At 47.2% G+C, this 13,129-nt stretch overlaps 3 protein-coding genes across 3 annotated transcripts; 2 read left to right on the forward strand and 1 right to left on the reverse strand.

Annotated features, from left to right (window-relative positions):
- The first annotated feature begins 726 nt into the window (after positions 1 to 726).
- On the forward strand, positions 727 to 3,572 carry LOC124665182 (probable methyltransferase PMT17). Its single transcript, XM_047202586.1, has 5 exons — positions 727 to 851; positions 966 to 1,255; positions 1,756 to 2,145; positions 2,255 to 2,332; positions 2,797 to 3,572. The coding sequence occupies exons 1-5, from the start codon at positions 831 to 833 to the stop codon at positions 3,008 to 3,010; spliced, it is 993 nt and encodes a 330-aa protein (XP_047058542.1). The 5' UTR covers positions 727 to 830; the 3' UTR covers positions 3,011 to 3,572.
- Positions 3,404 to 9,384, forward strand: LOC124662593 (PTI1-like tyrosine-protein kinase 2). The gene is made up of 11 exons (XM_047200411.1): positions 3,404 to 3,475; positions 4,253 to 4,387; positions 5,524 to 5,700; positions 6,474 to 6,600; positions 6,746 to 6,996; positions 7,102 to 7,228; positions 7,352 to 7,625; positions 8,360 to 8,492; positions 8,603 to 8,689; positions 8,834 to 9,002; positions 9,097 to 9,384. Exons 1-10 carry the CDS (start codon positions 3,404 to 3,406, stop codon positions 8,972 to 8,974), a joined length of 1,524 nt encoding a protein of 507 aa, XP_047056367.1. The 3' UTR covers positions 8,975 to 9,002; positions 9,097 to 9,384.
- Positions 9,385 to 11,049: 1,665 nt separating this feature from the next.
- LOC124661681 (cytochrome P450 89A9-like) lies at positions 11,050 to 12,962 on the reverse strand. Its single transcript, XM_047199559.1, has one exon. It carries the CDS (start codon positions 12,769 to 12,771, stop codon positions 11,257 to 11,259), a length of 1,515 nt encoding a protein of 504 aa, XP_047055515.1. The 5' UTR covers positions 12,772 to 12,962; the 3' UTR covers positions 11,050 to 11,256.
- Positions 12,963 to 13,129: the final 167 nt, after the last annotated feature.

The raw sequence follows: 13,129 nt of genomic DNA on the forward strand, positions 1-13,129 counted from the left end.
TCCAGCGCCCGGGACGACTACGCCTACACCTCGCCACCTCCTCCGTCCACCAGCGCCTCCACAACCGCGGCGCTACCCCCCGCGCCCGAACCCTCGCCGCCGCTGCTCCCGGAGCATCCCCACCCGCACCCGCACCCCCCGCCGCCGCCCGTCCCGCCCTGCCCGCCCAACCACGCCCACCACGTCCCCTGCCACGAACCTCCCTCCGCCGAGCGCCACTGCCCCCCGCGCCCGCCGCACCCTCCCCCGCACCCGCCCGAGGACCCACCGCCTCATCCCCCACCGCCACCGCCGCACTGCCGCGTCCCGCCGCCACCCGGGTACGAGCCGCCCCCGCCGTGGCCCGAGCGGCGGGAGCGCGCGCGCTACGCCAACGCGGATCTCCCCCCGCTTACTACCGTGACCAAGCTCGCGGACTCCCAAGACCCCGTTGGCGCGCGCGAGGAGTGGCTGGTGTTCCCCAAGGGAGTGGGGACTTACGTCGAGCAGCTTGCGGACGTGGTGCCGCTCCGCGGCGGTGCGGTGCGAACGGCTCTCGACATCGGGTGCGGAGTAAGAAACTGAACTAAACCTCTTCACATCTGCAGTAGATTGACATATGTTCTCAATGCGATGGATGTGGCTCTGTGGCTTGTTGCAGTTTGCGAGCTTTGGGGACTACCTGATGAGCTACGGCGTCCTGACAATGTCCATCGCTCCGAGGGACACACACGGCGCACCAGTCCAGCTCGCCCTGGAGCGCGGACTGCCCGCGATGATTGGAGCGCTCGGTGCTCGCAGGCTGCCGTATCCGTCGAGGTCCTTCGACATGGTGCACTGCGCAGACTGCCATGTTTCATGGGCTGCTCATGGTAGGACATGCAACAATATCGACACTATCTTCGAACATGTCCTGATCACTGAAACTTATCTTCCATCTAGCCTATGATATGCACATATTTCCTGATGTTCTCATTCACCTATAGCTGATTCCAGATGGACTGTACATGCTGGAAATTGACCGGCTTTTGAGACCTGGTGGGTATTGGGTTATGTCTGGTCCACCCATCGGCTGGAAATCACCCTGCAAGAACCTCAACCGGACAATCAACAGCCTTGATGATGAGAAATTAGCAAGGGAGGATATTGCAAGTAAGCTTTGTTGGGAGATGGTGTCAGATAAAGGTGCAGTTTCTGTTTGGAGAAAGCCTACTGATCATCTCCGCTGTGTCCAAGAAGTACAGTTGTGCACAGAAGATAACCCAGATAGCGCTTGGTAAGTTTCTCCTTGCCAGCATCATCTTTGCTTTTCTAGGCATTTTTTGTGTGGTTGAAGCATAAGAATAGTTTGTCCGGGGTTAATGTTTATGTTATACTCCGTGCTTGTTATTGTGAGGTTGACAAGAAACATGGCAAAAGGATTCGTAAAATCATGACATCATCTGCCTCTAACTGAATCCTGGTCATGTGTAACTTTCGGAGGCCTTGTATCTCTCGGGGTTAGTTGAATATAGGTTGTACGTGGAACATTTCAGGGGACAACTCTAAGACTAAAAGGAAACTCTTAAAGCATGGACAAAAAGGTGCATCCAAGTAAGTTAGTTAGAGTGTGAGTACAGCACCAGTGAGTCCAAAGAGCTTACTGCTAAACAAGAAAAAAAAAGGCAGTTGCTGAGTCATTGGATAATCTAACATACATGTCCTCTCTTCTTTGCACTGAATGATTACTTATAGATAAACTCATAAAAGGATGAATGGATGTCTTCAATCTTATAGGTATGTAAATATTCCGATGTGCATAAGTCAGCTTCCAAGAGTTGATCTTGGTGGTGATAGCGCCCGTGACACCATGGAGAAATGGCCTCAAAGACTTGCTGCAGTGCCACCAAGGATAGCAAATGGGGGAATAAAGGGCATGTCTATCCAGGCATATAAACATGACTATTCCATTTGGAAGAGAAGAGTTGAAATCTACGGGACATATTTGAAAGATTTATCTCGTAGGAGCTACAGAAATGTCATGGACATGAATGCTGGCTTTGGTGGCTTTGCTGCTGCTATGTCGAAATACCCTGTTTGGGTCATGAATGTGGTTCCTGCAAATATAACGGAAAACACTCTCGGTGTCATCTATGAGCGTGGACTGATTGGGACATATATGGACTGGTAATGTTACAAAAGTGAATATTGTCTTCAAATGAAGTACTGTTTCTACTCTTCCATTAAGATATAGGAAAAACTAACTATCCTGAGTCTTTTTCTTTTCCAATTTCAGGTGTGAGGCTTTCTCTACTTATCCACGTACGTATGATCTGATACATGCTAATGGAGTATTCAGCTTGTATATCGACAAGTAAGTTACTCTCTGTAATTTTATTTGCTGAAGTATCCCTGTTCTTGTTGTGGGGGCAGAACAGCCTCAGAAAGAGACAAGTATAGTACCCAGTGTCCCACTACACAACCTATAGTTCACATAGTTTTGCTAGGGGCAAACTCTGCCTGAACATTTAATAGACACTCATCATTTTCCATTGGGTCTTGGACGATGGCCTACTGAATTTGCTTATCTGAAAACATGGGTAGCTAACGTGAAATTTGTCCAACATAATCATGGCAGTGTTTGAATCCCTTAATTGCTAAATAAAATCAGTATATAAATATCTTCTGTTCTAAAAAAAGGGGCCTAAGTTACGTCTTTGTCCATTTTGAACACATCACCTGACTGACGAATATGACGACTTCACAAAGCAATCACTATGCAACTCAATAAGTATTGCAGCCACCTGCGCACCATTTTGACACTCAATCTATCTGCAGGTGTGGCACCCTTGACATACTGGTCGAGATGGACCGCATTCTCCGGCCAGGGGGCGCTGCAATAATTCGGGACACAGCTGATGTTGTTCTGAAAGTGAAGGAGGCTGCTGATCGGCTGCAATGGCGCAGCTGGGTCGTCGATGCGGAGGATGGTGCCTCGGATCCTCAGAAACTTCTCATCGTGAATAATTCCCTCCCACTGCCAGGGAAGTAGAAAGAAGAACCAACAATATATGGTATCGGCTAAGAGTACCATGATGATCTAATTACCTGTACAGACTACAGACGAAGAGTCGAAGGCAAGGATACAGTTAGCACATACCTACGTGTCCAGATAGGCAAATAATCCTGATGGTGTAGAGTTTGTAGTATAGAATGCCATCCAGCTCGACTCTGACATTCTGTACATATATCGAATGTGTATCAGAATGACTGAACTATAGTTGTGCATGTTTCTGTAAGAGGTGGTGTAAATATATTGGAGCCAGGAGTTGGTCACTGGTCAGATCCATTCTGGGTTTGCCTTGGTCTGCTCGCTAAGCAATGTGTGGCGACCTATGTTGTTGGAGAGAACAACGTTGTGATTGGTTTCATGATCTATGGACTCATGGAGGAGTCTACAGCTAATAATCTGTGTGGCCCAGTGCAGAAGAGAGCTGTTGTTGACCCGCCTTGCCTGGTTCGTCCAAGTTCAGACTAAGGTTGCCCGAAGGGCTGGTTGTTACTTGTTATAATGTGAATCTTTTAATAAAGGTCGTGTGCATCATCACGATACAGAGGCTGGGGCAAACCCCATTTTTGAAAAAAAAACTTGTTATAATGTTATTTAGGGGTGTTGTACAAGCAAAGTGTAAATTGAGTATGGACATGTTTTTTTAATCTCTCGCGACATCGTGTCAGTAATTATTTGTGCTTCACAGGTGCGAGACAACCGTGAATGCAGTGCTGCAGCAATGATCATCTGACAAATCATGACAGTAGACTAGACTTGGCCGCAACCTAAGAACATAAGCAAATGCAACGTATGTCAACACCGTAGAGTGGTGGAATAGTTCGCTTTGCACGGGCACGAAGACAGCTGCGAAGAAATATTGTGGTCTGCTTGGTTTGATTCAGAAGTCTAGCAAGCCAAGATATGCACTTTAATCTCCATGCTAGAGCCTGACAGTGGCACTAAGATAATCCGATATGTTATATTTTGTAAATGCATGTTGAAATAACCTTTTTTTTGTCAAAATATTGAGACCTTACTCATGCATTCTTATCCTATTATGTTTCAGTTTTATTTTATCTAAAGGTTCAAAGAGAAAGATAAGAATCGGTATAACATACAGGGAACATTCTAATCCTACGGGAAATGAAAGAAACACTAATCTACTACTCCATAGGCTAAACATACCCAAATATGGTTGGTAGTAGGGCCTATCAAGATATGTGACCCACTTCATATATGCAGATTCATGTAATATCAAAGGAACTCATCCGGTTGGAAATGACACTAGCCCACCACTTTCCACTTAAGTCAAAAACTGGTCGATCTGCTGTTGTTGATATTGGCATTGTTGGGTTAATAATAAGAGGCCTCATCAAAGTAAGTATATCATTGGACATGAAATAAATCTTAAACAAACATTGAATTACTACTCATGTTCATTAATATTCCTTCACCTTTTACATGTTCACGGAAACATTAGTAATATCACAGGCAATATAGTTAAATTTCAATGTGAGGATGAAATCTTATTTGACGCGTTAGTTTTTGCAACCGGATATAAAATCATTGTAAATATGCGGCTTAAGTTACGAACATTGATTTTTGTTTTTGTCTAAGTTGCATATTTTGTGCAATAATTATCCAATCTTCTCACCACTATATATGTTATTTATGGTCGGAGAATGGTCAGAGCATGTTAAATGATAATGGTACGCCGACCAAAATAATACCCGAATCATTGGAAAAGAGAAAATAGGCCCGAATGTATTGGGTTAGAAAGGAGAGGATTCACTGGTATTGCAGCAGGTGCTAAGAATATTGTAAACGACATTAAATCTTTGATAGACTCTAAGTTCAGGTAAATTACATATTATATGTTATTACAACAGCCAAGTGTATTAGACTATTGATACCTTTGGGACATCTTCATGCCAAAGCTCATATGTGCTAGGGAGTAAGCTTTGCCCTTGTGTATTATAAGAGTTTTCTAGTTCAAACTCTTTTTTGAGCTTCATAACTTTTGTTGAACTTACGACTGTCTATTGTATTTTATATGCATAAGTCATGGGGGCGATGTATTGTTTGTATTAAAAAAAACTCATGTGGCATGTTTACCCCAAATCACATATCAGTTGCTGTAGCGGTACTTTTATTTCTTAGTTATCTCTTTCTCTGTTTTGATTGTGTGCATCCGTAATGTTTTAGGACATTGCGTTGTTGCAGAGACTGTGTGTAAATAACCACTCCAAACTATATTAAAAATAGTAACATCCAATAGATAAAAGAGAACCGCTTCGTTTTCTGTGTTTTTGTTGACTAAAAGTTAGAATGTAGAGTATTTTAGAACAAATTTTCAGCCTAAAATGTAGACTATTTGAGAACGGAGTACAAATCTAAATAAATCTGAGAAAATCTTCTTTTAGGACTGAGGAAGTAGTAATAATCCATTCTAAACCCTATTGAAATTACATATTCGCCCCTGCCTCGCAAGTGAACAGAACAGAACAGGCTAGCTCTTTACTCTGTTCGCGTTCGTCTCCCACACAACTTCCGTCCCACATACGCCGCCGCACCCGTACAGGAGGCGACGACCGGCGGCAGCGGCGACCGGAGTCCCAGGGCGACGCGCCTCCATTCGTCCCCGTCCGCATCCTTCTCTCCGCCCGCGTGCACCACCCCGTCGTCTCAAGGTGAGCTTCCTCCGCCGATTAGTCCCCTCCTCTTCGTCAACCCTGAACCCTCCCTTTTCAGTAGTGCGCAGCTTTGGTACGACTTTTCCTTATTTTTTTTCCTCTTGAATCCAGTTCCATGGATTTTGCTCTGAACAACAGCATCCACAAGCCCGTGCGTAAACGCTTTCTTCTGCGGTCCTGACCTGGAAACCAATTTGATGTAGGCGATCGTGGGGGCTGTGTATGAATATATAGGTCGTAGATGACGGGTTTGGTGATGGAATCTCTAGTATTGGGGGTTTATACGACACGATTTTTGTTGTTTGGGATGGGAATTTTCGCCAGATGGCGTTATTTATTTTTAGCTGAAACGGTTGCAGAAATCCCGTTTTGTTTTGATGGAGGTGATATGCATATGCGTAAATTCTTTGCATCAGAGGAAGCAAAATCTAGCTGGTGTACTTCGCGAAATGGTTGCTGGTTCTAAGATTTTGTAGATTTTTTGTGACATCGAGATGTTCTGTTTTCACTAGGAACACAGCTGATGATTCAGAATGCTAATCTAAACCCCTTTAACGGAAAAATCTTGGAAAATGCTCCTTCCGAACATATATGGTGGTTGGAATTGTGCTGTTCTAGAATTTCTGCTGCTTTTGGCTGCGAACTTCCGTGCCATTTTGTGTCTGCTTCAGTTGTAAGGAGATGATGAGAGCTCTGAAGTTACTCAAGTTGGACATTCTCCTGTTTTGATCATATAATATTCTCCTGGTAAACTATTATGTGCTTTACAGAGTAGGCGCAAAAAACAAGGCAAAGAGAGAGTAATGTGGCGTCGCTGGATTTGCTGCAGCCGTCAAGATGCCGAGTTTGATGAGCATGAAAATGGGCATGTCAAGGCGCCAACAAGTAATGTAGATGGTACGCTCGTTTTAACTTGATTGTATCCTCTATTGATTATGTTATAATTGCCATGCTATGTGAACTTAAAACTCTGTTCTGATGCATGATCTGAGATTTGCCACCATTCTAATATAGAATCTGATGTTGTCTCTTCTTTTCCAAGGAATGAGAAAGGGTTTGAAAGATTCTGCTACTGTGAAAGCTGAGCCACAAGATTCAGCTCTCTCTATCGATATTCCTGTTCTATCTTTGGATGAACTGATAGAAAAGACTGATGATTTCGGGGCAACGGCTCTGATAGGAGAAGGGTCTTATGGGAGAGTGTACTATGCTGTCCTTGATAACGGGACAAAAATGGCGGTGAAGAAACTTGATTCCACTGAAAACGAGACCACCTCGGAATTCTTGACTCAGGTTGTCTTTGCTATTAAAGATTGAAATCATTCTCTTGGCTATATCTTTGACGTTTTTCAACGTATGAAGTGTCTGTAAGCAGTAATCCTTATTTTCTGATGTTAGGTTTCCTTGGTTTCAAGATTGAAACATGACAACTTCGTAGATATTTTGGGCTACTGTATGGAGCGTAATCTTCGTATAGTAGCCTATGAATTTGCAACCATGGGTTCTCTGCATGATATTCTACATGGTATGATTACGCGTATCCAACATACTCCACAATTGGATAGAAAATTTCCTGTTTTCATCTGGAAGAATTGGGTGGTACATCTATTGTGTATTTGTAAGCAATCTGTTTCCTCTGTGTTAACAGGAAGAAAAGGAGTACAAGGTGCACAACCTGGTCCTGCACTTGATTGGATGCAACGGATGAAAATTGCTGTTGATGCTGCCAAAGGACTTGAATATCTGCATGAGAAGGTTCAACCTTCTATCGTGCATAGAGATGTTAGATCAAGTAATATCCTCTTATTTGAGGACTTCAAGGCCAAGATTGCAGACTTCAATCTCTCAAATCAGGCTCCAGACATGGCTGCTCGGCTGCATTCTACTCGCGTGCTGGGAACCTTCGGCTATCACGCTCCAGAGTAAAATTTCTCTACTTAAAAAACTACAGAGTGCCTATGATGAGTTAGTACTTGGGTCACTAACAATTACCAAATGCCTATGACGAGTTAGTATTTGGATGACTATTTTGTTGGTAAATTTAATTTTGTGAGTTGTGTGCACTTCTCTAATGGACTCTGCGATATATCGATAAACTAAGTGATATCTACATAGTTTGTCAGAAGGAAAAAAAAAACATGTTGAGTTGACAAATAAGCACATCTAGAAGCAACATTAGAAATCAATCCCACTCTGGCATGCATTTGACATACTGGCTCTTCTATAGGAATATTTGAGATTTTTATGTTGATGTAGAGCCCAGCCCATCGTTACTTTTCTATTGTTACAACATTGTTGCCCCACTTGAGATCAGTTATATGAAAAGCCCCTCATCAAGCTTGTTTGGCCAGGTAAGACCGGCTTATTGTAAACTAACATTCCAAAAAGGAGAAACTAGTCCAGGTGGAGGGGGCTCAGTTCCAGTATTTAGCAATGTAGCCATGAAATTGAAGTATTTTATCTGCTACTAACTAGATCTGTAACTAGTCAGAAACAAGTCAAGCCCACTTAGCAGTAACCACTCTGGTACTGTGATACTGACTATAGAAAATCTTGCTTGAGCTGATGCGGTTGTCTGCAGAATCCTGAAAATAGACAGTACTATTATTAAGTAACATCATTTTGTAACATGGAGTGTGTCATAAACTTTCTGCAGGTATGCAATGACTGGTCAGCTGACCCAGAAAAGTGATGTATATAGTTTTGGAGTCGTTCTCTTGGAACTTCTGACAGGAAGAAAGCCTGTGGACCATACAATGCCTAGAGGACAGCAGAGCCTGGTTACATGGGTAATGATCACGTTATAGTTTTACTCATTTATCATAACAAGACACATCACCATCCTTACATGAGAATTTGTTAATCAGTTTTCTGAGCATATATAGCTTCTGTTGTGCAGGCTACACCAAGGTTGACGGAAGATAAGGTTAAGCAGTGCATAGATCCCCGGTTAAATGGTGAATATCCACCTAAAGGAGTTGCAAAGGTCTCTCCTTCCTACCTTTCTCCCCGCTTGTCCTTCCCCGTCTTGCTCTCTCTACGCATCCACTTCCATGACAACTCGTGTGTTGTTCTGTCAGTACCAGTCTTTATTTTCACATTTTTCACCACCGAATCTTCGTAAATGCAGCTTGCAGCGGTAGCAGCTTTGTGCGTGCAATATGAAGCCGAGTTCCGTCCAAGCATGAGCATTGTGGTGAAGGCTTTATCTCCCCTAACCTTGAACAAGCAAACCCCCCCTGCACCACCACCAGCAGCTATGGACAGTTGATTCACACACAGAATTAACCAAAAAATAAGTAAGTTCAGGATACCTTGTTCGCAAGTTTGTTCTGCCATTAGATTCTCATCGAATTTATGGCTCACAAAAGTAATGTTTCTGTTGTTGCGCAGGATACCTTTTAACTGAAGACGTGGGATGAACATAGTTCACTTTCCTCATGCTGCTATCTCTTTAACGAAAAGCTTGGACGATAGATATGCAAGATAAGCAGACAACAGAGCCATCACTTGTCAGATCTCTGCAACTAACTGCATTAAGATGTGTTTTGGTGGAAACGCCCTTCATTATGTGTAACTATGGGATATCTGTAGCGAACAATGTCCGAAATATTCACATTTGTTGAAATTGGACTGTAAATCCTTACATGGCTTTTTGACGAAAATGCAGTTGGATCCTCCCTGGCAGCTATAGTAGGTGTTTAACTATATATGGATATAAGGCCATACTTTTTGGGGATCCTCATGATAATGCATGAGCTGAGGGAAATAGAACTTGCAGCCATCCTCAGGGCATCTCCAACGTGAAGAGAAGACGAATGAGGTGCAGAGCGTGCGGAACAATGTCAGGGACGCCTTCGGACTTTGCCACTTTGGTGCTAAGTTGAGTGCTTCAACGGAGGCACTTAATTTGGCGCAGCAGGTGGCCCTTTTCCAGGTGTGTAGAGTGTCAGCGTGCGAACAAGCCCGAACAAAGTGGCTCACAAACTTGCTATGATTGTATGACGAGTATGGCAAACCATCGTCGTGCATAGCTGGATAGTACTTAGTGTTTCCCTTGAAAACAATATCGAGTAATCCAAAACAAGTCGTCGGTCCCTTTTTCAAGCAACCGATATGATACAGTACAAACAAACAAAGTCCAGTTTTTTACTAACCTTCCCTTTCTCTCACGCGTGAACAGTAACAAAGTCCAGTTTTTTACTAACCTTCCCTTTCTCTCACGCGTGAATAGTACTTTGAGGGTCGGCTTCCCTCTGCCGGCTCCTCTCTCCATCTCCTTCGGCGGCCTCGCCAGCCGGAGTGACTGGGAGAGAGGAGGCCAGTTCCCCTTTGTACATAGTAGCCCAGGTCTTGTGTTTGTTTCCCAAGTGGAGTATGGCGTTGTGCCGGTGACCGAGGCTCTCGGTGCTTCCAGGCGGCGTCCGGCAGCCGGTAATGGAGATCTTGCTGGCGGTGGCGGCGTGGTGCGTGCGGCTGCTACTCAAGCTCTTCCTCTCCCAGTCCTTCAATAAGCTTGAGGCCCACAGGCTCCGGATTTAGCGTTTGAAGCCCTGGCAGGTATCGACATCGGCTGCTCAAGATCTAGATCTCCTGCTAGCTGTTCGCCATGGTGGTGAGCACGGCTCGGAGCTCCTACTCTCCGGCAACCTGCTCCTTGACCTGCACCGGGGTACCAGTGAATCTGCTCTTGTGAGCTCCCATGCTCGTCGTCACCGACATCACCTTTGCTTGCCTCCTCAGGTTCGTGGCAGTGTTCGATGGTAGGTTGATTCTCCTGCCGTGGTGTCGGCGTGCATTTGGTGCTCTGCTTGAGTGGCTTTGGAGTTCAAGAACCTGTTCTGCTTGGAGCATCTCTTCTGCGTCCCGAAAGAGGGCGCTGAAATATTTGGCCAAGGTGTGCTCGGCATGTTTTCAACCTCCATTCGGAGACCCTTCTTCAACGCAGGTGCTGAGAGCTTTGCCAGGCCGAAGGTAAGTGGTTTTGTCCCACGCGTCGTCCATGGCTGCAGCGTGCTGCGTTCTCTGCTCCACAGTGGGGAAGAGGATTGACTAGATTGCAATCTCAAATATTTTAGCAAGGTCCTTTCTACAAATACTAGGGATCTATGTGTAATTTCTTATTTCTTGGGGTCCTTTGTAACAAAATTGTACCTCCACTGTTCGAGCCCCTTCTGGGGGCTCCGCTGTTAAAAAAAAAGATATGATACAGTACAATATTTCCTTTTTTTTTCTTTTGGATCTGCCGTGTTAAGTACAGAAAGTAGCAAAACCATGTGGACATGGAGAAACAAGAAGAAGCAGAGATTAAGGAGGCGCTTCCTTCTCTGTGTTGAGAACTTGTGATTGAGACCCAAGAATGTTATTCATGCTTGTTCAGGGCTTTATATAGTTCCTGAAGAGATGCCTTTGAGGTGGTTTACAAAGGTTTGCGACTGTTGGCAATACATATAGTAGCGTTTGGATCACTAACTTCCTGCTTAGCTAACTATTCCTAACACTCTCCCTTCATCCCTTGGACACAAATTTCATCATGCATTGTGGGAATTAACTTCAAGTCCTGGCGAAGAGGCGCGCACGGAGCGGATGCTTGATGACAGTGGTGAAATCCAGCGTCTCCGCCATGTCCACCTCCTCCCCTTCCACCGGCGGCCGCCACTCGAGGTCCATCACCATCCTGGCCACGAAGTACTCGGCGTGGTGCATCCCGAGAGAGTAACCCGGGCACATCCTCCGGCCCGCTCCGAAAGGCATCATCTTGATCTCCCTGCTGCCCGTGATGTCGACGCCGTGCCCCTCGGCGCCCTCCAGGAACCTCTCCGGCCGGAACTCTCGCGCCGCCGTCCACACCGTCTCGTCGCGCCCGATCTCGGCCACCAGGAAGTTCACCTCCGCACCCTTGGGCACCATGTAGCCTCCGATCTCAACGCCACCGTCGCCACTGTGCTGCACGCCGTGTGGGAGGAGGAAATGGCCCGGAGGGTGCAGCCGCAGCCCCTCCATCACGATGGCCTTCAGGTACGGCATCCCCTGCAGGTCGTTGAGCTCTGGGTTGGCTCTCACCTCCTCGTAGACCTTGGCCTGGACGTCGGGGCGGTTCACGAGCTCGGCCATGATCCACTCCAGCAGGGTCACCGTGGTGTCCGTCCCGCCGTTGAGGAACTCGGAGCATAGGCTCACCATCTCGGCGTCAGTGAGCCGGACGTCGTCGGCCATGCGGACGGCGAGGAGGGACTCTGCGTAGCACGGCGGGTCGCCGCCGGCGCGCTCCGCGTGGATGAGCGGGACGAACACCTCCTCATGCCTGCGGCGTACCGCGAGGTACCCCGCCCAGCGCCTGCGGAAGAGCCTCTTGGTGACCGCCGGGAAGAAAGCGAAGACCGGGAAGGAGGTGAAGGCGACGAGCACCTGGTGCTGCAGCTCCTCCACCTCGTCCATCGCCTCGCGGTCCAGCCGAGCGCCGAAGCACATGAAGACGAGCAGCTCGAACATGGCGCGCCGCAGCAACGGCCTCAGCGTCACGGCCTCTTCCTGCCCCTGCCGCTCTTGCTCTCTGAGTAGGCTGGAGACGAGCCCGTCGCACGCCGACCTCCTGGCGGCCGCGAAATGCGCGACGCGGGCCGGGCTGAGCGCCTCCGCGGCGAGGTTTCGGCGGAGCAGGCGCCAGTAGGTTCCGTACGGGGAGGAGCTGATGTCGCGACCCCCGGACGTGAACAGGCGGGTGGGATCGACCGGCGGCGGCCTTTCCGCGAAGGTGGCGCCGCCCTGGACGAGCGCGCGGTGGGCCACCTTGCGGTCGGCCACAAAGATGAGGGTGCGGAAGAGGTGGATGGAGATGACGGGGCCGTGGCGCGCGTGGAGGTCGAGGATCAGCGGGCCCAGGTCGAATATGGACCGCCGGAGCGCCACGAACTTGGCGAGGAAGAGCAGCGCCGGCGGGCCAGGCGGGAGCCGCGCCTTCCCGCGCCCATGCCCGAAGAGCACGAGCAGCAAGACCGCCAGCGCGAGGGAGCCGAGGAGGAGCAGGGGCATGGTAGAGGTGGAGTACGAGTCCGCCGCCTGATCCATTTTGCCGGCCGGTGTGCTTGTTCGTTGCTGGGCATGCACCAACGATTTTATACTCCAACTACGTAGTCCGTCCGTACTACTACTTCGTATTGCACCTTCTGCTAAAGGTTCGTGTCAAGATTTCATTTCAGAGTTTGAGTTCTTCTTCATCTCTTTTCTTCTGCAATGGACGGAGACTTGCGAAGTTTAAATTCTCAGCTCTTGGGGACAGTAGAGTGAGTGGTGGAGATGAACACTACAAGACGACGGGGAGATAATACACGGCCACTAACGTCTCGACTCTCGAGTGGTTTACGTGAATGAGAGCGATCGATGTGGAGGAATTCAGTGGACACCAAATCGCCAAGGAAAGGATAGA

This window comes from Lolium rigidum, chromosome 6 (assembly GCF_022539505.1).
Source record: "Lolium rigidum isolate FL_2022 chromosome 6, APGP_CSIRO_Lrig_0.1, whole genome shotgun sequence".
Taxonomy (NCBI): Eukaryota; Viridiplantae; Streptophyta; class Magnoliopsida; order Poales; family Poaceae; genus Lolium; species Lolium rigidum.